This window comes from Vespula pensylvanica, chromosome 4 (assembly GCF_014466175.1).
Source record: "Vespula pensylvanica isolate Volc-1 chromosome 4, ASM1446617v1, whole genome shotgun sequence".
NCBI classification, from domain to species: Eukaryota; Metazoa; Arthropoda; class Insecta; order Hymenoptera; family Vespidae; genus Vespula; species Vespula pensylvanica.
The window spans coordinates 8,065,842-8,086,340 of record NC_057688.1 but is presented as its reverse complement, the minus strand read 5'-3'; the positions used below and the strand labels follow the sequence as shown (position 1 = coordinate 8,086,340).

The window sequence follows — 20,499 nt, the reverse complement described above, 5'->3', positions numbered from 1 at the left end:
GGGAGGGACGTAAAACGAGGAGTGAACTTGGAAAGAGGGAGTTGGAAATAAAGAATAGAAAGAAAGAGAGAGGGAGAGAAAGAGAGAAAGGATTATATCGATACGATGTGAATAAGAAAAAAAAAAAGTAATGTTCTGTCTCTTTCCGTTCTATCGACTTCTACTTCTCTTTCCATGTTCTTCCTTTTTTTTAAATTATATATATACACATATATATGTATGTATGTATATGTATGTATATGTATATATATATATATATAATTATATATATAATTATTTTTTTTCAATTTTTCTACGTCGATCGAATTCATTGGTGTAAAAAGCATCCCTTGTAAAAATTCTAAAGAGAGAGAGAGAGAGAGAGAGAAAGAGTATGTCGTCTGTTAAGATAATGACAAGAATGAGAGAGAAAAAGAGGATAGAAAAAATTTTGAATGCCTCGGTAGCGTCTGCTGTGTATGTATGCGTGTAATACGTGAGTGCGTGTGTCTCGCCAATCGAAAGAAATCAAGTTTTTATTAATGTTAAGCCTATACACTCTGTATATGTCTTGTAAATATATACATATATATATATATCTATATCTATATCTGTATCTATCTATCTATCTATCTATCTATCTATCTACTTACGTGCGTTTACCATTAGGTGTAACTTTATCTAACAATCTATTACACTCTCGTAGTAGTAGATAAAAGTAGAACGTTACGTGTAAATGATAGAGACTAAGCAACGAGCGAGTTTTTTTTTTTTCTTTTTAATAGAGGGGAGGTGAGTTGTGGAGTGGGGGCAGGAAGAGAAGAAAGATGACGACGACGATGACGATGATGACGACGATGATGATGATGATGATGATGATGATGATGAGGATGAAGAGAAGGAAGAGGAGGAGGATTCGAAAGAGGGATATCACATCCTCCCTCGGCAAAACTCGACTAACATCCGGAAGGTTGCCGAACGAAAATATTCGGCGAGAGTGAGAAAGTATTCAGGGCATCCTCGTGTGCCCCGTAGAATGTTGCATTGGATGCACCGCATCCGTTGTAAATTACAGAACCCCACGCATCATTCTCTCTCTCTCTCTCTCTGTTTCTCTCTCGGAGAGAGGGAACACGTCGTCCCACTGTGTTTGCTTCGTCCGTTCGTGACCGATTTGTGACGCGGTACATTAATCGAGAAACGAGCAGGGGAAGCCTAGGGGTGAAGAGAGGGAGGAAAGAGACAGAGACAGAGAGAGAGAGAGAGAGAGAGAGAGAGAGAGAAGGATAGAAGAAGGAGGAGGAGGAGGAGGAGGAGGAGGATGACGACGACGACGACGATGAAGAAGAAGAAGAAGAAGAAGAAGAAGGGCTCAAGAGAGCGGCGAGATGAGCCGAAAATAAGAAGAGAGCAAAGTGGCTGGTCGGTGCAGTGATTCACGTGACCGGAAGTACCCCTTCCTCCCTCTCAATCTCTCTCTTTCTCTCTCTTTCTCGTCATCATCGTCCTCCTTCTCCTACTTGGCGTGCGTAGCCTCGAGGAAAAGAGAGAGAGAGAGAGAGAGAGAGAGAGAAGAGAGAATAGAGAGAGAAAGAGAGAGAGATAGTCGTACAACAACGCCCTTCACGCTTCTCCTCCCTCACGCTTATTTATCCTTTCCTCTCTACACTCGAACGAATGCACGAGGGAGCAACGGAAGACGATCGTCGCCAAGATGTCAGAGTTCGCTGCTCCTCGGTGTCTCCTTCTTCTTCTCCTTCCCCTGCTCTTCTTCCTCCTTCTTTTACTTCTTCTCCTTCTGCATCTCCTCCACCTCCACCTCCTCTTCTTCTTCTTCCTTTTCCTTCTTTTTCTCCTCAAGAGACAGATCCAACGGATGTGTTAGAGTCTCTACCATACAAAAATGCCATCCGAAGAGTCAAGGTCACGATGAAAAAAAAAAGAAGGATACCACGAAGAAGAAGGTGGTGGTGGTGGTGGTGGTGGTGTCCATTGGGAGTCGTCCATTAAAAGGTTGGATCTCGGAGCTTTCGCGTGTACACAGAGAGTACGAAAGAGGGGTAGAGAGAGAGAGAGAGAGAGAGAGGGAGGGAGAGAAAAAGAGATAGAGATAGAAAGAGACATAGTAGCCAGTTTACACGAGCGAAGGCAACGTGCGTGGTGTGTTTTTGCGACTGGGCGTACCACCACCAGTGTTCTATATTAAACTCGACGAACGCGGGTCGGCTGATTGCGAAACGGACGCCTGATATTTTCGTTGCATCGTACGAGTAACTGCTTCCGGCCGAGGCTGCTCCTCTCTCTTTCGGAAGAGGGAGTGAGAGAGAGAGAGAGAGAGAGAGAGAGAGAGAGAGAGAGAGAGAGAGAGAAAGAGTGCACGTATACACACATATACATACGTATATATGTACGTATATACAAAGACAGAGAAGCATTCGTGGCTCGCATACCTTCTTCTTCCTCTCTCTCTCTCTCTTTCTCTGTATGCTTCTCTTTTACACACGACGCGGCAGACCATTCCGTTGCACGTCGTCTCCGTCGTCGTCGTCGTCGTCGTCGTCGTCGTCGACGACGACGACGCCGATGGCGGCCAGACCGGAAACACCTACGCACACTGGCACATTGAAGGGCGACTCCTGCTACTTCTGCTGCTGCTGCTGCTGTTGCTGCTGTTGCTTCTAGTGACGCTGATGATGGCGATCGTGCTGCCGAGGATGGCGAGGAGAGCGAGGGGTACCCTTCGAGCTTCACCCAGGAACGAGCGCCTACTCCAACCTTCTCTCCACTCCTCTTCATTTCTCTCTCTCTCACTCTCTCTCTCTCTCTCTCTCTCTCTCTCTCTATCTATCTATCTTTCTCTCTCTCTCTCTCCCCTTTCTTTTTCTTCCCTTTTCGCGCTGGAGTTCACCCAAGTTTTTACACGCACTCCTTGCTCTCCGAGCATGGCCGTAACGAGTTTACTCCAGGATCACTCGATTGACGACGACACGTCGATCTCTTATCGAATCGATCCAGCATTCGATCGAAATTTTTCCAAAGATTTTGCAAGTGATATTTCCTTCCTTTCTTCCTTTCTTGTTTCGTATGTTTTATCTTTTTTTTTTTGTTTTACAACAATTAATATATATATATATATATATATATATATATATATATATATATACATCCCCGCACGCATAGATTATGTAGGTACCTTTGGATAGTTTCCAGACGTGACCTTGCTACATCTACTTCGTCCTTATCTATTTATCCAAATCCAACTCTCTGAACTCGTGCCTCGTACGAATCTCTTAGCGATAAGCATACAATTGCATTCGCTAAGAACGACCGAGGTACTCCCGTGGAATGCGGCGAGGTGTGCGTGAAAGAGACGTGACCTTTCCAAGGTCAGATATCGCCGGGGAAGAACGACCAGGAGGAGGACTTGCTTTAGTTTAGGAACTGAAAATTGGCTTACGCCTTGGCTGGTGCGCGACTTAACGCGTGCCAAGAGAGAAAGAATAAGAGAGAGAGAGAGAGAGAGAGAGGGAGAGAGAGAGAATACGGTTGCATAGACCAAACTTAAAACTCGATAAGAAAGTTAGTAGTACCACGTGATATAGAAGTCTTGAACTTTGAACTTACAATAATTTATTGGTATCTTAAAAGAGAGAGAAAGAGAGAGAAATATAATTTTCATGACCAAGTTCTCTTTCAATTTGATGAAAGAGTTTCTTTCAATGATCGTGTCTGGTAGATCGATCGATCTCTGCTAGGAGGAAATAAAAAAATTTAACGTTTCGATCGTGTCAGCTGATAGCAATCAATCAAGATATTATTATTCATTCACCTGTCATTGATTGCGGATTAAAGCTTTGAATTCTCTCAATGTATGCTCATTCTTCTTGATTCATGAATACGTATGGTAGAAAAAAAAAGTCTGCATTATATATGGGCCAACTTAATGCTCATGACATCAACAACAGCGTAACATCGTTATTACGCGAACGACTCGCGTTCGTATTACATAGTATCCTTGGCCTCCTTTGAAAATTAACGTTATTATGAATATGTCGTACTACTTTCTTCTAAATGATTTTCATCGGGTCCTAGTTTTTATAATATTATTTTCGTAATTAGATTATCTTATTAAATCTTTCTAAACGATTATCTTAAAACGTACATCTGATTTGCGTTTATTCGATTGTTTCTATATTCTTTAGAATGATTTATATTTAAACATGAATTCGCTTATGAAAAGTCGGATCTATATATGTGTGTGTATGTATGTATGTATGTACATATGAAGAAATCTTTGTTTTCGTTGTACGTGCCCATTCGCTCTAGTCACACCCGCTTAACATCGACTATGCAAGTCGAAGGTGTGGCTTTATGTAAAGCATATGGCTGGGAATTGCCATTTCTACGGGTGTATTATGGAAACGTATGATGTTGTCATCGATACCTACGACGCATCCAATAATCATTTCTATGACTATTGAAAATTCTCGTAAAATAATTAAAATGAGTGAAGGAAGGATGTCGAGGAATATCTTTAAATAAATTATCGAAAAAAAGAACGGAAATTTATAAGAAAGAACAAAAGAAAAGAAAAAAAGAAAAATCTCGATAATATACGTCGTAAGTGACAAATGCATTAATGAAATCTTTGCAAAATTGAAATTATATTTTTTATATAATATTACAACTGCTGTATACCTATTGATTTTATTCCTTGAAGACAAAACTCGTTGATAATTCTGAAATGAAATCTATCGGTATATAGACATACGTTGTCTCAGTATGTATAGATGTACGATTTTATTATCAGTATATCGTTGGTCTTTATGAATACGTTTATAGTACGGTTGCCTCGTTATACGATCTGCCCCATTTTATATCATTTTCATTTTCATTCAACATTATACTCTCAAGACGTAATGTGTTGTCTTATCGAACTATTTGTATCCAGAATTAAGACGTTCATCTAAAAAATCAAATGGGAAAATTAATGCGTGGATCTATTATTACGGAGCTATATATTTATATTGTATCTTACCAGAAATAGATATTTTAATCTCTCGTTTGATAATGACTTTCTTCTGATAAGCTAATGGATACGAATGGAATACTTGATTCCAGTAAATAATTTATACTACAAAGATATTTGATAATTTTTTTTTTATGTGAAACGACTTTATTACGGATTAAACAGAAAATTATTGTTTAACAGGTTTTTTTTTTTTTTTTTTTTTTTTTTTTTTTTTTTACGTTGCATCTCATATAGAAATTACATACTCCTTTTCTGTACTACTGTGGCCTGATTTCAAGCAAATTATATTCATCATATAAAATCAATATCCTATATATTTTCTGAAAAGTATTTTATAATTTTTTTTTTTTTTTTTCAATTGCAAAATACGTGCAAGTTTTTAGTTCTTTTTCTTTAGGTAATAAATTGTGATTGAGTATATTTGATATCACTCATTTTTTTTTTGTTTTTCAGAAAATGTCTATAAAGATTAAGTAATAGTATTATCTACTGTGTTATCAACAGAAGTCGACGTTCCATCCTCTATTTTCGATTCTTCTCTCGATTGTACAATCAATTTATGATAGTAACTTTCAGTTAGCGGTAAGTGAGGTGCTATCTCACTTGGTTCTATGAACAATACTGGAGATACCTATTGACGATATATTGTTTTTATAATTTATTGTTTAAAAATAATAAAGAAAATTATTTTACATATAGTTGTTAAATTACAATGACATTATACTTACATGAATGTCTTGAACTTTGGCTTCCCGAGTTGTAAATTCTCGTAGCAGATAATTTTGCCCAAATTCGTGATAAATGCGAGTATCCTTTATTCTTAACATAACATTATCAATTCTCAAAAAATAACGTAGGAGAATGAAGAAACTAGTAGGCATTACACGCTAATGAAACAAGTAATAGATAAAGATGTATAAGTTTTAGCGATTAACATACGTAATTATCACATTACATTTTACAACTTACAATTTTAACAGAACATACAGCGATGCCATTATCATGAAGCTCGTCTTCAAAAAGCGTTAAATCATGATAAAACCTAATTTTTTCTTTTCTTCTCAATTTGTCTAAATCAATTCTTTCATTTGTTTCTTCCAAATGAAATCCAGATATTGTACCTGTATAATTGGTTGTAAAAGTCCAATCGAATGGCTTAACTTTCTCCTCTAAAAATTCACTGCTTTCGGATCTGTCATAAATGTTTGCATATCGCGTTCAATATAAATTTAATCTATAATTTATATGTACGTACTTCGGTAGAAGTATCAAGTTTACCTTGATTCTTTCCATGCTTCGGCGCAAGCAAGTTGTACGTTGATCTTACCGTTAGAAACATATTTTAATGCATCAAGCGCATTGAATTGCAAAACAGCTCCATCTCGATGTTTCAGAGTTAATACGTTATTTGGAAATACCATGTCTGGCATATGTGGCAGTTCTAAAGTTTTACTATATCTATCAAAGATTTTTATCAAATATATAAGTATCGCTCGACGATATAATATAATAGCAATTATAAAAATATCATACATGCAAAACTGGCAAGCAGTAGCGTCTTGGTCACCGCAGCCATTCTCGCTTTTTGAACACTTGGAGTGAAGTATATGAGATTGAGTGTATTTGATTTGCCATGGTGGAAAGACATGCTCTTCTTCATTAACAGGTAGCCGCAATATATCTATTCCGCCATGAACTTTCACCGTTGTCATGATCAAAACTTGTTGTTAAAAAATATTAGTGTCTTGATACATGTTTTAATTTTTATCTTAGTTATCTATCTACGAATACAACTGAAACGATAAAGATTTTATTTTAGTATCAATATTGCTTTTATTATATTTTATATCGTCACAAATTGATATTATTTAAAAAAAAAAAAAAAAAATTACGCCTAACCTTTTAAGCATTCATATGATTGATGAAATTTCAAGAAAAACTTTCACAACGAACAGTTTTTGGTTATAGAATATAATTTTCAAATCTCAAATATCACATACGTATACGTTTTTTTTTTATATTCTTTAAAATTTCCTCTTTTTGAAACAAATAATGTATCAATAAACAACAAAACTAGCACAAGTTTTGCATGATGGAAACTGACGAAAAGTACAATTTTAAGTTTATAATACAGTTCATAATAAATTTATCTTACTGTTTCTGCAGCTAGAGGGACCTACTCGTTGGTTATACCGGGTGATCACCATGACAATATCCGCAATAATTTGAAAGAAGAAAAAAATGCTCAAATAATTTTTTATGAATAGTAAATCGTATATAGTAAAGATTTGAAAGTTCATTCATTCCTTTATAAAAAAAAAATAAAAGTATGCAAGTTTCCAAGAATATAAATGTTTATACTTCGAAATATAAAACAAAAAAAAAAAAAGGAAAATACTGCAATTTAAAAATGATCGAAGAAACTTTTATTTAATACTAATCATTTAGAATATGTCTCTTATTACGCGATAATAGTTTGATATTTATTGATATAAAATAAATGAAAAAAAAAAAAAAAAAAAGAAAAAGAAAACAAAGAAAAAAGAGAGAATTAGTTTGAACGCTTCGTCGTTAGATGACGCTTGGAGTGGCGGGTAAATTGAATTGGTAGATAAAACCGAAGAGATGGAGTTCCATTCGATCTTATTCGGGAGAGACGTGTTTGAAGTAATCGAAGATCCTTGTGGAATCTGCATCAGTTCGCGACGATTGCTTGTTCCGTTTGCACAGTTTCTGCTATTGAAAATATTTTCAATTTATTCGTTTATATAATGACAGTGAGTAAAAAAACAAATTCGTCTATCGAACTTGGCCAATACAATGGAGTTAGCAAAGATATCAACGGATCAGAATCATCAAATGATATTCGAAATTCTGACGAAATTAAACCTTTTTTACGAGAAGAAACTATGAGAAAAATAAAATCTGTTGCTGGACATGTCGGCCTTTTAATAACATTGATGGTTTATACGGCAGCCGGTGGTATGGTGAGTTATAAAAAATCAACTTTAGAATTATTGCTAATGCATTATATTAATTTATAATCGTATAAAAAATAAATAAACAAACAAACAAATAAATAGATAAAATATTTAATCGTTTTATTTTCAAAAATTCTTTTTTTATATACTACCGAGCAATATTATTTTCGTTCATTTACGCAATAAACGAAGAAGCAAAGAATCGTTACGTTTACTTTGTTTATACATAAGTAAATACGAAACGATCAGTTTCGGGAGAAATAAGTTTGTTTTTACAACAAACGCTTCGCTCTCGGGCTATCCAATTCGATTCTATTTTTAGTTGTTGAAGAGAGCAGGCCGATGAAAATGGTATTTCAACTTGAACGTTCACGGCTGCTGGATTTTACAAATGTACGAATTTCCACGGAGAATTTCATCGCGTTTATATACTTGATCGTGTATTTGTAAGAAAGAAAAGGAAGAAGGAAAAAAAGATTTATTACATACCTATCACATTTCTTAAATAAATTGTTCAATGTTTAGATCGGGTCGTTAATTCTCTTATTATCTTTCTTCTAATGGTATTTAGTTTTTTAGTTTAGCGTCGTGTTGCTGAATAATTTACAAATATTTAAATAATTTAAAATATATCTTTACTTTGAACGATTTAAAAATATTTACAAAGAAAAACAAAAAAAAAAAAGAGAAAATAAGAGACCATCGTACGATTAAAAATAAATAAGATAAATAAAATCTAATTTTATCGTACTTGAAATTACAAATCCATGCAGCGTTTGTTTCTAAACGCTTTGGATGTACATTAACGTTGAGTGGACACACTCATGTTCAAGCGGAAGCGACTAACCGGATCTTCTTTCAGAAAACTTATACCTTTTATTGTCAAGTGCGTTTAAAAATGGAAAAGAGAATCATATTTCTACTCCTTTTTCTTTTTCGTTGCACACAATTCTAATTCTCTCATAATCGACCAAAAATAGTAAAAAGGACAATTTTCGTTATATATTCTTCTATTATTTATACGCGAAATAATAATTAATTGAGATTACTTTTGAACTTCTCTTTATAAATTTCGAAATTTCGAAATTCGAAATTCATTGTATCTTTCAAACAAATCGAACTCTATCAAAGGAATTAACACGATTAGAATGATCTCAATTGTTCAAATTTTCTTTACGCAATTTTATTTATATCCTAACAAATTATTTCAGGTTTTTCGACAGATCGAACTTCCGGCAGAATTAGCAAGATTAGAAAGATTACGTACGAAATTACGTACGCAAAGATACAGATTTCTCGATACGATTTCTAACAATACCGATGTGACCAACTTGAGAACTCTGGCGAGTATATGAAATTTCTTGCTACTTATTAGATTACAATCCTATGTGCGTCTGTGTATGTCTATCTATGTGTATTTTAATATCTATAATATTTGACGAAAAGAGGAAGAAAGAAAAAGAAAAGAGAGAAGGAGAGAGAGAGAGAGAATAAAAAATTAATCTTTTAGGTGAACGTAAAATTACGAGAATACGAGGAGGCGATTCAAGAAACTGCCGAAGCTGGTATGTTGGTCAGTTTCGTTACGGAAGCCATTGAACAGGATGATCGAGGGTTGGCAGAGTTACCACCGATTTCTACCGATCGCTGGAGCATCCTTCAAGCTGTATTTTTTGCTAGCACGGTTCTCACAACAATCGGTAAATTACAATATTTTTTTCATCTCTAAAGATATTTTCTATCGTGAAAGATAAATTTGTATTCCTTTTTTTCTTTTTTCTTTTCTTTTTTTTTCTTTTTTTTTTTTTTTTTTTTTTTGTCCCTATTCTTTAGGCTACGGAAACGTAGTACCGTCAACGAATTATGGAAGAATTTTTTGCATTCTCTTCGCCATCATAGGAATTCCCTTAACCTTGACCGTAATTGCCGATTGGGGCAAACTTTTCGCCGAGGCTGTTGTCCAGTTAACTGTTATAGCAAAATCGAGATTATCGTTCCTAACAGCCACACCTTGCTTTACTATGAATCTAGCTGGGAGAAGATCAGTTGGTAATTAAAAACGAATGTTTGGAAAGAAGAACAAAGATAAATCGTTCGATTGCAATCCGAAAAGTTGATATATCTTTTTCCTTTGTTATTTAGGTGCAGTCGCAGCAGTAGCATTACTTTTCGTATATTTGGCGTGCGGCGCAGGTATGTTCATGCTTTGGGAAGACGATTGGGGCTTTTTCGAAGGATTTTATTTTTGTTTCGTGACGATGACTACCATAGGATTTGGCGATCTTGTTCCCAGTAAGTGTTCGAAAACGATATGATTTGTGTGACTTTTTTTTTGTGAAAAAAGAAAAAGAAAAAGAAAAATAAATAAAAAAAGAAAAAAAATAAACATATTGACCGCACGTATCGAATAGGTATTTTGAAGTTTTGATTATAACGAGATCTTGGTATATTAGAGAATTGATTTGGTAGAACTTTCAAGTCCTGGTCACAGTAGAAATTTTTTTAAGCGAAGTAACTTTGATTGACTTTTGAATATCTTCGCGCAGTTTGTCTATACGTAATTATAGCTACGCTTCGTATCGTCGATCCCATGCAGAGAAGCCAAAGTATACGTTACTGTGTACCTTATACATCCTGGTGGGCTTAGCATTGACCAGTACCATCATAGAACTAGTGAGAAGACAATACGCTCAATCTTGGAGAAGATTGCAAGCATTGAGCGGACCCTTGGCAGAAACGATTCGAAGATTAGGTGAACATGCTGGTGGTGATATGTCGGCTCTTCATTCTGATCTGAGGTATCAAAAATATATCAATATATGATTTCATCTAACGAAATATGTTAGTGTTATTTTATTTTATTTTATAATTTTCAATCGTTCCGATCGTCGTTCCGATCAACAAAAATTCTTTATAATTTTTAGGAAAGTATTAACAGTGGTCTCGATGCCACGATTAAAGTGGTCACAATCGGATCGATCAGATTCCAAAGAAAAAGAATGGGAAGAAGCTGTTGAAGCCGTATTACGAGATATCGCAGCATCCGCAACGACAACACCTCCGAAAAAACCGATCGTTCAAATCGTCGTTTACGAGTCGAGCGTTTAAATCATCTAGAATTTAATTCATCTAGAATCGTTACAAATATTAATTCGATATAGAATCAATATATTTATCTATATCGACGATTCGATATTATAAATAGTAACTAGTAGAAAATTAATAACAAAAAAAAAAATAAATAAATAAATAAATACACGAATATATTACGATCGACGTAAATATGTTTACGAGAGGGAAAGCGACGAATATATTTAAATTTCCCGCGTTATAGTTTTCACGTGACGTCACGATAGAAATAGAAAGAATGTATAGAATCAAAAAAAGAAAAAAAAAAGAAAATTAACGTAGAGTTACATAGCTATAAATCGCAAAATCGAATTTGAATTTTCCCGCGTTGTGGTAGGTTTCCAATTCCCGCGTGACGTCACGAGAAAGAGAGAGAGAGAGAGAGAGAGAGAGAAAGCGTCCATATTGAAAGGACTCTCATAGTTTCGATCGACGATTCTCTACGTCGAATAAAAATTATTAAAAGAATTTACGAAAGAAGAAAAACAAACAAACAAACAAACAAACAAACAAACAAACAAATAAATAAATAAAACGCTGGTGAAGTTACATAGGTATAAATCGTGAAATCGAATTTGAATTTTCCCGCGTTGTGGTGGGTTTTCAATTGTCGCGTGACGTCATGAGAGAGCGAGCGAGCGAGCGAGAGAGAGAGAGAGAGAGAGAGAGAAAGAGAGGAAGAGAGAAAGAGGGGATAGAAAGAAAGCATCGAGTCGGAAAGAGGTGGGGTGAGTCGTAGCTTCGATCGACGTCGCGAGAGGTTTGGTTTTTGTTAATAAAGCAGAATTTTACTTCAGGGTCGTTCCCTCTATATTTAGAGATATTAAGGGAGGGAAAGAGGAAACAGTAATAGAGATACATAGGAGAAAGAGAGAGAAAAAGAAAAAGAGAGAAAGAGAAAGAAAAAGACAACAAATAAATAGATAATAAAGAAGAAAACAATTTCGGCGGGACAATAGTCTAAGTATTTCGTTGTGAACCCCGCCGACTTCCACGAATTACGTTAATAAAAGACTCTGTTAAGAGAAAGACAGAAAGAAAGAGAGAGAGAGAGAGAGAGAAAGGAAGAGAGTTAATAATCATTCGGTGGAAGAGTATGGATAACTCCAAAAGTACCTTCGAGATCAGAGAGACCCCTTCGACTATCGTGCGCATCGCATATCGTGTGCGTATTATTTGACAATGAGTAGAACTCTTCGAAGATATTCAGTGTCCACATTTGTCATTGCACGTGCACATTGGTTCACGTAATACCTTCTTTTTTTTCTCCTTCATTTTCCTTTTTTTGTTTTCTTCCTTTAGAAACACCTTCAAAACGAACGAAGTGTGACGTGTTAAGTATTATTATTTTTATACATCCGAATGATATATATATATATATATGTGTGTGTGTGTATATATGTATATGTATACGTATAATATTTATCATTAGTAATGTTTTTTTCCACTGTTAGTGTTATACGTTATATATATATATGTGTGTGTGTGTATATATATATATATTTGTGTACGTGTGGTATGTGTGGCGTAGAATTTTGAAAAGTGCTCGTTCGCATTCGATAACTTTCTCTTGTGTACAAACCTTAATCCTTTTCTCCTAGTATTAATATAGTTCGAATCCTCTAGGAAATTTTTTTTTTTTTTTTTTTTTTTTTTTAATAGTAGAATTCTTCTTGTTATTGTTATTGTTATTATCAGTTAATATTCATATTTGTTTCTCGTTATTTTCCATCGAAATAAATATATATAGTTTCTTGGAAAGTGATTATTATCACGTTATAAATGCAAGTTATTCGTTTGTCGGAATTGATTTTATATTTTCGTATAGGAAAATCGACCAATAGCATGACGACTATGAAGATATGATGTCGAACTTCGTTTGTTTGTTTTTCTGTTTATATTTTTAGCAACTCAGTATTATGACTGGCACGAACGATCTTGCAAATCCGATGTCTAATAACGATAATAAATTAATTAAGAAAGAAGAGGATAGTTGTATGATCTGCACACGACGTTTCTTTCGATTACCGATATTTTTATCGGTAACCTCATCCTTTTGTCAAGCGTATGAAACTGTTAAAAAATCCCATGAATCCGTTACCATTGTATTTGATAGCTTAGAAAATGGATTGAGTAAAGGTGCCGAATACGTTGGTCCAATGACCAATCGGATAGGCGAGACATTGGAAACACCAATGAAAACTGTCGACAATTTCGTTTGTATTGGTTTGGACTTTTTAGAAGAGAAAGTACCTTCCATTAAACTACCACCGTACGAGATCTTTCAAAATATCAGCAATAATATCAGGTAATTGCAATCTTATTAATATTAAATATGTTAAGTAATGTTACGTTAATTTAATAATTTCCATATATTCATATGCGTGTGATATATAATAATAAAATAAAATATATAATTATATATTTCTAATGTGTGGTTAATAAAAGAATATAAGTCAGAATTATTAGTTTTGCGAAGAGAAATAATATTTATAATATTTATAATATTTAAATTACAATCGTAATATGTATTGATGAGTCTTAGATTTGATTTGAAATGATTGATTTGAAATTATATTTGATTTGAATTTATAAAATGTATATACCGTAAACAAAAGATAACAATGTAGAATATATCAGCGTACTTATCCTATTTTGACAAAAATTTGTATTTTTCTATTCTTCGACCTGTCTATTAGAAATATATAGTATATATAATAATATTTTATATATAAATTTCCTATCATTATATTTCTCTGTTAATTTCTTAAGATATTTTATATTTCTGTTGTAGACTTTTAGCCTCATCAACGGTGAATACATTTGTTATTATGTTCTCCAACATTGTCGGATATGTGGATCAATTGGAAGCATCCATGGATAAAGATGCCAAAAAAAAGGATGATAAGAATAATAATATTGTTCAGAATGTTAAGTGATTATAATGTTAAAAAAATTTTTTGATTATCTTTACTGTAGACACTCGTGAAAAAAGATAACATCCTTGAAGTATGTACATTCACTCAACATAAGATATATATATATATATATAAGATATATATATATATATATATATATATATATATATTTAATTTTATTTTATAGCGTTGATGGTGAATTATAGAGATCTCGTTCATATATTTATAAATCATTATTGCAATATAACTGTCTGATTATATAATAAGATTCCCCTTAATAAGTATTTCCATGATGATATTATTATATATGTTATTTATTTAACAAAATTTGACAATTGAAGCGAAACAAAAAAAAAAAAAAAAATAAAATAATGCACAAACTCCACGAACCTCATTGAAATCTGTATATTCATTGTTATGACAGTAATATAACTCGTGATAAATTCTTTTTTTGGGTTTTCTTTCTTTATCATTTATCGATTCTGAAATATATTTATGATAACTGAAATTAAAACATTTTGATAAGATGCGTTGAATTTGACAACATTTACGATGTTATTTACTTATCTATGATCTTGTATATGAAGCGTAAAGATAAAAATCGTTCGATTAAAACAAAATTAAATTTGAATAGATGATATCTTTTCGTTTACATTGAAATATATGATCTAATAATAGAGTTGCGCTTGACGAAAAATAGAAATCGATTGTTAAAGTGATATTGCGATGACTAGATTCGATATATCGAATAATATGTCGGCCATTTTAGCATAGCGGTGCTCGTCGTTACCGCCAAATCAGAGTTGTGTGAACGAAGATTTTATAAATGTTGTCGCGTATGTGTATGTACACATGATATTAATATAAATATTTGCTTTCATGCAATCATATTATTTTCTTTTTTATTCTACACTAATTTGTGTAAAACATATGTGACCATGTCAGAATATTGTTTTTTGTGTCTCACCGATGAAGGCGTCTTTCTTGATATTACGCCTACTAACTATAAATCTTTACGTGGCGATGTCGAAAAGTTTTTGTCTTTAAAGGTACATTTATTTTTTGTGTTTTTCCATACAAAATACGAAAAGTAATACTTATGTTTCATCAAAACAAATTCTAGAAATATTTAGGTTGGGGCGTGCGCAAATGAACACATTCCATCTCACGTTTCAACGTTTTAGCCTTTTACAATAGAAGTATCTCTTTTATAAATTAATACAATGCACCTGAACATTCATTAGATTATTTTCATTGGATTATGTAGTCGGTATAATGCTTGAGCAATTTTACAATTTAATTGTTAATCTTCTGTTATTTTATATATATTCTAAACAATGTATATGTAATGTATAAAATTATTTTATTACAATATTATATTTCTTTGACAAAATTTATTGTCTTTGATATAGGTCGAGAAGAACATCAAAAAAACAAACAGGGTTTGTTATAAATGTGCGTTCGAGTTAAGACAATGTAATGATTTTTTGAAGAAGTATAAAGAAGCTCGTAAAACTATAGGATCTAAAATCTATGAAAGGAAGTGCTGTACTTTTTGTTTGGAAACGAAGAAGAGAGGATATTTGAATCATTGTCTCCATCCATTGAACAATTTTAATGACGATCTAATATCTAAAGTTCAGCAGCTTTTCCAAGATGATGTATGAATTTATCCAATTTATCAATATAAAATCAAATTATAAATTTTGGATATTACTAAAACTTTTTATATTTTATAGCTTGTTGAATACAACAAAGAAATTATATTAATGTGTCTATCATGTAGATACAGCTTGGATATATTGTTTGACTTAAAGTCTCTATATTTAGAATTTTCTAAAGAAAGAGATACGTTTGATAAAAATAAAGACTATTCAACGTTACCTAAGGTAATATATACTTTTGTATTACTTTTTAGTTTTCTTATCTTTTAGTTTTTATATAACTTTTTTGAATATATTTGTTGCAGGTTAATACAATTGTAATAAAACGAAAAACCACCATCACCGCATCAATGAAAACGAGATCATATATTTTAAGTAATCCTGATTCCGATTCTAGCGTAAAGGAAGAGAATTCCGAAGTTACAATGAATAAAAAAATAGCATCCTCTCGACCAAAGTCTCGCTTTTGTGATGCATGTAAAACTTCTGTGAAAGATGGTGAAGATATGTATAGATTTTATAAGACTAGATTAACAGTATGTAAAACATGTTGGACAAGCATGGATCCTAGTAAATGCATAACAAGACTTAAAAAACCAATTCGGACGGATACAAAATTATGTGCAGTATTCTTAAAAGATGTTTTGACTGATGTAACATTTAAACAACATAAGACTTATAAAGTTGAAAAGGATAGCTACGGTAATAATTTATATATTATAACAGATAGTGAAAGTGAAGTCGATGCAGAGGATAAAATGGATACGAAATCTTTGCAATCTCGAGGAAAGCTTCCCAATGGATCTGATAATAAACCAAAAATAGGTAAAAAACGTTCGAAAGTAAATACGAAAAGTGACAGCAGTGATAGTGAAACTAAAAGTATTAAAAGGATCAAACATGATAAAGAAACTAAGTCAAAGTCAAAGTCAAAATTGCAAGACGCAAAACCTGTGAAGAAAAAATCTGCAACGCGCAATCACTATTCCGATACTGATATTTCTTCGAATAAAACATTACGAATTACTAGAGCAACAGGGCTTCAACAAGGAAGTAAAAAAGTATATTCTTTGTCGGACGTCGATACTGATAATTCTCAGAGAAAGAAACAACATATAACTTCAGGACGTTTGAAACGATTTAGGGAAGACAATACAAGCGATGAATCATCACTTACCGAAGATAGTACAAAGGAAAAGAATTCAAACGAACAATCAATTATTAAGTCTAAATCGCATGCAAGTAATAATATAACTGGAAAGAGAAAGAAAACAAAATCGAGTTCAAGTTCAACATCTATCAATGAAAACACCTCGTTATCAGAGATAAAGAATTTTGCATCAAAAAGATTACGTAAAAGTTTTGTTAAGATATTAAAGATCTCGGAAGGAGAAACATCATCCGATAACACAGATCCGGATGAAACGAATTTAAATAAAACGAAAAAGTGTATTTGTCGTGAATGCGGTATAACATTCGAGAATAAACTTAAACTAGTTACACACGAATTAACTCACTCTAAAACATTGGAATTAAAATTGCATAAGTTAAAGATTCAGGATAAATGCACAGATGAGGAGGAAGTTGATAAATCGTGTACAGAGAAATTCAATGATGATATAAATGAACAACAAAATGAAGAAATTACTCTTAGTGTTAATGATGACGAAGAATCGGAAACTATGGATGTAACAAATCAAAATAACGTAACACAAGAAACAATAAAAAAGTCAAATAAGAATACAAAATGCTCTCTTGTTAAGAACGAAAAGAAGGATTCGTTACAAAGGCGTAGTAGCACAGATAAAGAAGATACAAAAGAATCTGAAGCGATAGAAACAGTCACAAAGCCTATTTGTAAATATTCTATTAAAGTTATCGAGGGCAAAGATAAAATATCTGAAAGTACGGAACAAATTGAGTCGATGCTTACTCCTACAGAAAATAACAATACTTCAAAGAATATTGACGATGATCGGAATCAAAATGATGACTCTGATAATGATACGGTTAAGGACATCGAACAATTAAAAAAAAAAAAGGAAGAAATTAACGAAGAGACAGAGGATAAAGATAAGAAGAAAATAAATGAGATAAGAGATGAGGAAAATAAGAATATTGAAGAACATGATAATGATACAAAAGAGAAGGAGGAAGATAAAACAGAAAAAGTTAAAGAAAATAACGTAAAGGAGAAAGAAGGTACGTTGAAGGAAAAAGAAATTGTAGCGAATGATGAAGAAAATAAAACAGAGGAAAATGGGAAAGGAAATGACAAAACAAACGGAACGGAGATTAATACAAATAAAATGGAAATTAATACAAATGAAATGGAAAATAATACAAATGAAACGGAAAATAATATAAGTGAGATAAAGGATATAACGAAGGAAACGAAAGAATACGAGACGAACGATAAAGATAGTGCAACGAATAGAAAGGAAAATGAGATAAACAAAAAAGATGATACGATGGAGGAAAAAGCGAATGAAATAGAAGAAAAAGAACATAAAACGAAAAAAATTGAAATAAGTAAAGCGGAGAAAGAAGAACAGAATAGTGATATAAATGAAGATAGCAAAGATTTAAATTCTAAAAATTCTGTATTAAATGTTAACATTAATTTAGTTGATAATCTGATTGGAAATTTAAATGAAAAAGATGAGACGAGTACAAATAATAAAGATGAGAAGAGTATAGATAATAAAGATTGGAAGAGTACAGATAATAAAGATGAGAAGAGTACAGATAATAAACATGAGAAGAGTACAGATAATAAAGATGAGAGGAGTACAGATAATAAACATGAGAAGAATGAAACAAACAAAATTATGAATAATGCCAGTTTAGAAAATTGTAATGAAAGTAACATTCTTACATCTGATACAAAGTCAATGAAAGATAATTCGAATTCTGAAGAAATAGATAATCAAGTAGATATATCTAATACTACGCATTCGTCAGAAGAAAAGGAATACACGAATGATGCTCAGAAATTACTCAGTGATTTGACAACTTTGAGCGAGCCTGCCACAAGTAAAGAGGTCAGTGCAATAAACAAAAATAATAAAGAATCTGTTAATACAGTAGTAGAAATGGTAGAACATGTTTTTGATTTAGTCACAAATGATCAACAAAATCATCTAAGCACCGTAGAACATAATATAAGATGTAGTCAATTGGAACCAGAAACTTTGGAGGATATTTCACGGGAAATACAGAAAAGTGCTGACATGCCATCTTTAGATCCAATCAATTCTACAGAAATGGACCATAATGATGTATCAATAAATTGAAATTAGTAAGTTCAGTAAATTAATTTTAAAATATAATTGTTACTTTCAGTAACTTCTTTTGTAAATCAGTTTCTTCAATAAAAATATTTGGTATCATTTATAGATTGCGTTTTCGGGGAAAAACAAAAGAAAAAGAAGAAACGCAATATTTTGATTTGTATATTAGATTTGAACAAAAGTACATAGCGTTTTAAAATAGAAGACATTTAAATATGTGAAATGTAACTAATTCAAAATGGAACTAAAGATATATTTATATATTTTGAAAGTTACATTGCAACGCGTCTCTCTCTCTCTCTCTCTCTCTCTCTCTCTTTTTTTCTCTCTTTCTCTCTTTCTCTTTCTCTTCATACATAACATACACAACACACACATATATCTTATCTAGGAGATTGAGAACATTCCAATCATTCATGATGATGATGATTATGATGATGATAAAATTTAATGGAAAATCGCTGTAAGACAATGGACATCGCAAATGCATGCAGATATTTAAACGATTTAACGGATAAAAAGAAGAAACAATAAGGAAATAGAAAAAATTGGATTAATGGACGTTTCCATTAGCGAGTCATTTCACAAAGTTTCGTACTTCCATTTATTTCGATCTCTGCATAAAATACTCTTAACGAGACAAACATCATTGCCTTGAAAGTCTATAAAATTGGATCATCAGTTCATTTCCCAGGAGGATTGCCAATTCTTGAAAGGATGCTATTATAGATGTCAGGAAGTTGTCGCAAAGATGGCAAAAAATAATGGAACGAAATGGCACACGCGTGATCATAATAAAAAAAACTATGTATAAATGTTTAAATATTATTTTTGAACGTTAATTTTAAAAACGCTACGAACTTTTGTTTCAATTTAATAATATATAACTCGTTAAAAATAATATAGTATAATATATAAGCGATGTAAATTGATGATTTTTTTTGTAAAATTACAAAAAATTAATTACTTACATTTAATTCGTTAATTATGATCGTATGTGTATACAAGGCACTTTAATTTCGTTTTTATTATATATAATGTATAAATTTACTTTTTTTTATTTCTTTTTCAGTTATTATTCCATATCAAAGATAAACATCAATGAACAAAATCAGAAATAAAGTAAATTTTATACAAAGGGTATGTCAGTAGATACATATTTGTAGAATATCTGTACTTTATTGAATTATGCTTAAGAATATTCTAAATATAATAAAAAATTCTTAATCATAGATTTTTATACATTGTGGTCATATCACTGACTTGATCTATTAAAAACACGTCAAGTTTTAAATAGCAATAATTGAGATATAATTAAGTTGATCTGTTAATGCAAATGCATTTTTGTTTGCATTACAATTTTTATTTCTTATTCTCTCTCTATTCTCTATTCCCGAAGAAAAATATTAAATATTTTATCCACATAAAAAGTTTTTTTTGTTTTTGTTTTCTAATTTCATTGTTTTCTAATTCATAGGGAGGAAGAGGGAGATAGAGAGAAAG

The 20,499-nt window shown here is 32.4% G+C and overlaps 4 protein-coding genes and 1 long non-coding RNA gene across 11 annotated transcripts; 3 read left to right on the top strand and 2 right to left on the bottom strand.

Annotated features, from left to right (window-relative positions):
- Positions 1-4,619: 4,619 nt before the first annotated feature.
- On the bottom strand, positions 4,620-7,147 carry LOC122628694 (TIP41-like protein). 2 transcript variants are annotated; one of them, XR_006327098.1, is made up of 7 exons: positions 6,911-7,147; positions 6,545-6,804; positions 6,290-6,469; positions 5,981-6,203; positions 5,740-5,898; positions 5,018-5,642; positions 4,620-4,945 (listed from the first exon to the last, which is right to left on the bottom strand). XR_006327098.1 is itself a non-coding variant. In XM_043811224.1 (6 exons), exons 2-6 carry the CDS (start codon positions 6,721-6,723, stop codon positions 5,481-5,483), a joined length of 903 nt encoding a protein of 300 aa, XP_043667159.1. In that variant the 5' UTR covers positions 6,724-6,804; positions 6,911-7,147; the 3' UTR covers positions 4,620-5,480. The 2 variants fall into 2 exon arrangements, 1 of the variants encoding a protein (XP_043667159.1); XM_043811224.1 differs by having other exon boundaries at positions 4,620-5,642.
- Positions 7,148-7,611: 464 nt separating this feature from the next.
- Positions 7,612-12,506, bottom strand: LOC122628697. Its single transcript, XR_006327099.1, has 3 exons — positions 12,238-12,506; positions 10,617-10,785; positions 7,612-7,747 (listed from the first exon to the last, which is right to left on the bottom strand). It is a non-coding gene; the product is annotated as an uncharacterized LOC122628697 (long non-coding RNA).
- On the top strand, positions 7,741-11,460 carry LOC122628693 (potassium channel subfamily K member 1-like). Its single transcript, XM_043811223.1, has 7 exons — positions 7,741-7,998; positions 9,204-9,335; positions 9,503-9,692; positions 9,826-10,041; positions 10,135-10,284; positions 10,589-10,790; positions 10,917-11,460. The coding sequence occupies exons 1-7, from the start codon at positions 7,783-7,785 to the stop codon at positions 11,098-11,100; spliced, it is 1,290 nt and encodes a 429-aa protein (XP_043667158.1). The 5' UTR covers positions 7,741-7,782; the 3' UTR covers positions 11,101-11,460.
- LOC122628696 (perilipin-1-like) lies at positions 11,699-14,088 on the top strand. Its single transcript, XM_043811225.1, has 3 exons — positions 11,699-12,286; positions 13,029-13,429; positions 13,916-14,088. Exons 1-3 carry the CDS (start codon positions 12,218-12,220, stop codon positions 14,058-14,060), a joined length of 615 nt encoding a protein of 204 aa, XP_043667160.1. The 5' UTR covers positions 11,699-12,217; the 3' UTR covers positions 14,061-14,088.
- A 338-nt stretch (positions 14,089-14,426) lies between these two features.
- Positions 14,427-20,404, top strand: LOC122628689 (MATH and LRR domain-containing protein PFE0570w-like). Of its 6 annotated transcripts, none has more exons than XM_043811215.1 (5): positions 14,427-15,088; positions 15,452-15,700; positions 15,779-15,928; positions 16,009-19,004; positions 20,069-20,404. In XM_043811215.1, exons 1-4 carry the CDS (start codon positions 14,978-14,980, stop codon positions 18,997-18,999), a joined length of 3,501 nt encoding a protein of 1,166 aa, XP_043667150.1. In that variant the 5' UTR covers positions 14,427-14,977; the 3' UTR covers positions 19,000-19,004; positions 20,069-20,404. The 6 variants fall into 6 exon arrangements, with proteins under 6 accessions (XP_043667150.1, XP_043667151.1, XP_043667153.1 ...); XM_043811216.1 differs by having other exon boundaries at positions 16,009-19,013; XM_043811218.1 differs by lacking the exon at positions 20,069-20,404 and adding an exon at positions 19,103-19,318.
- Positions 20,405-20,499: the final 95 nt, after the last annotated feature.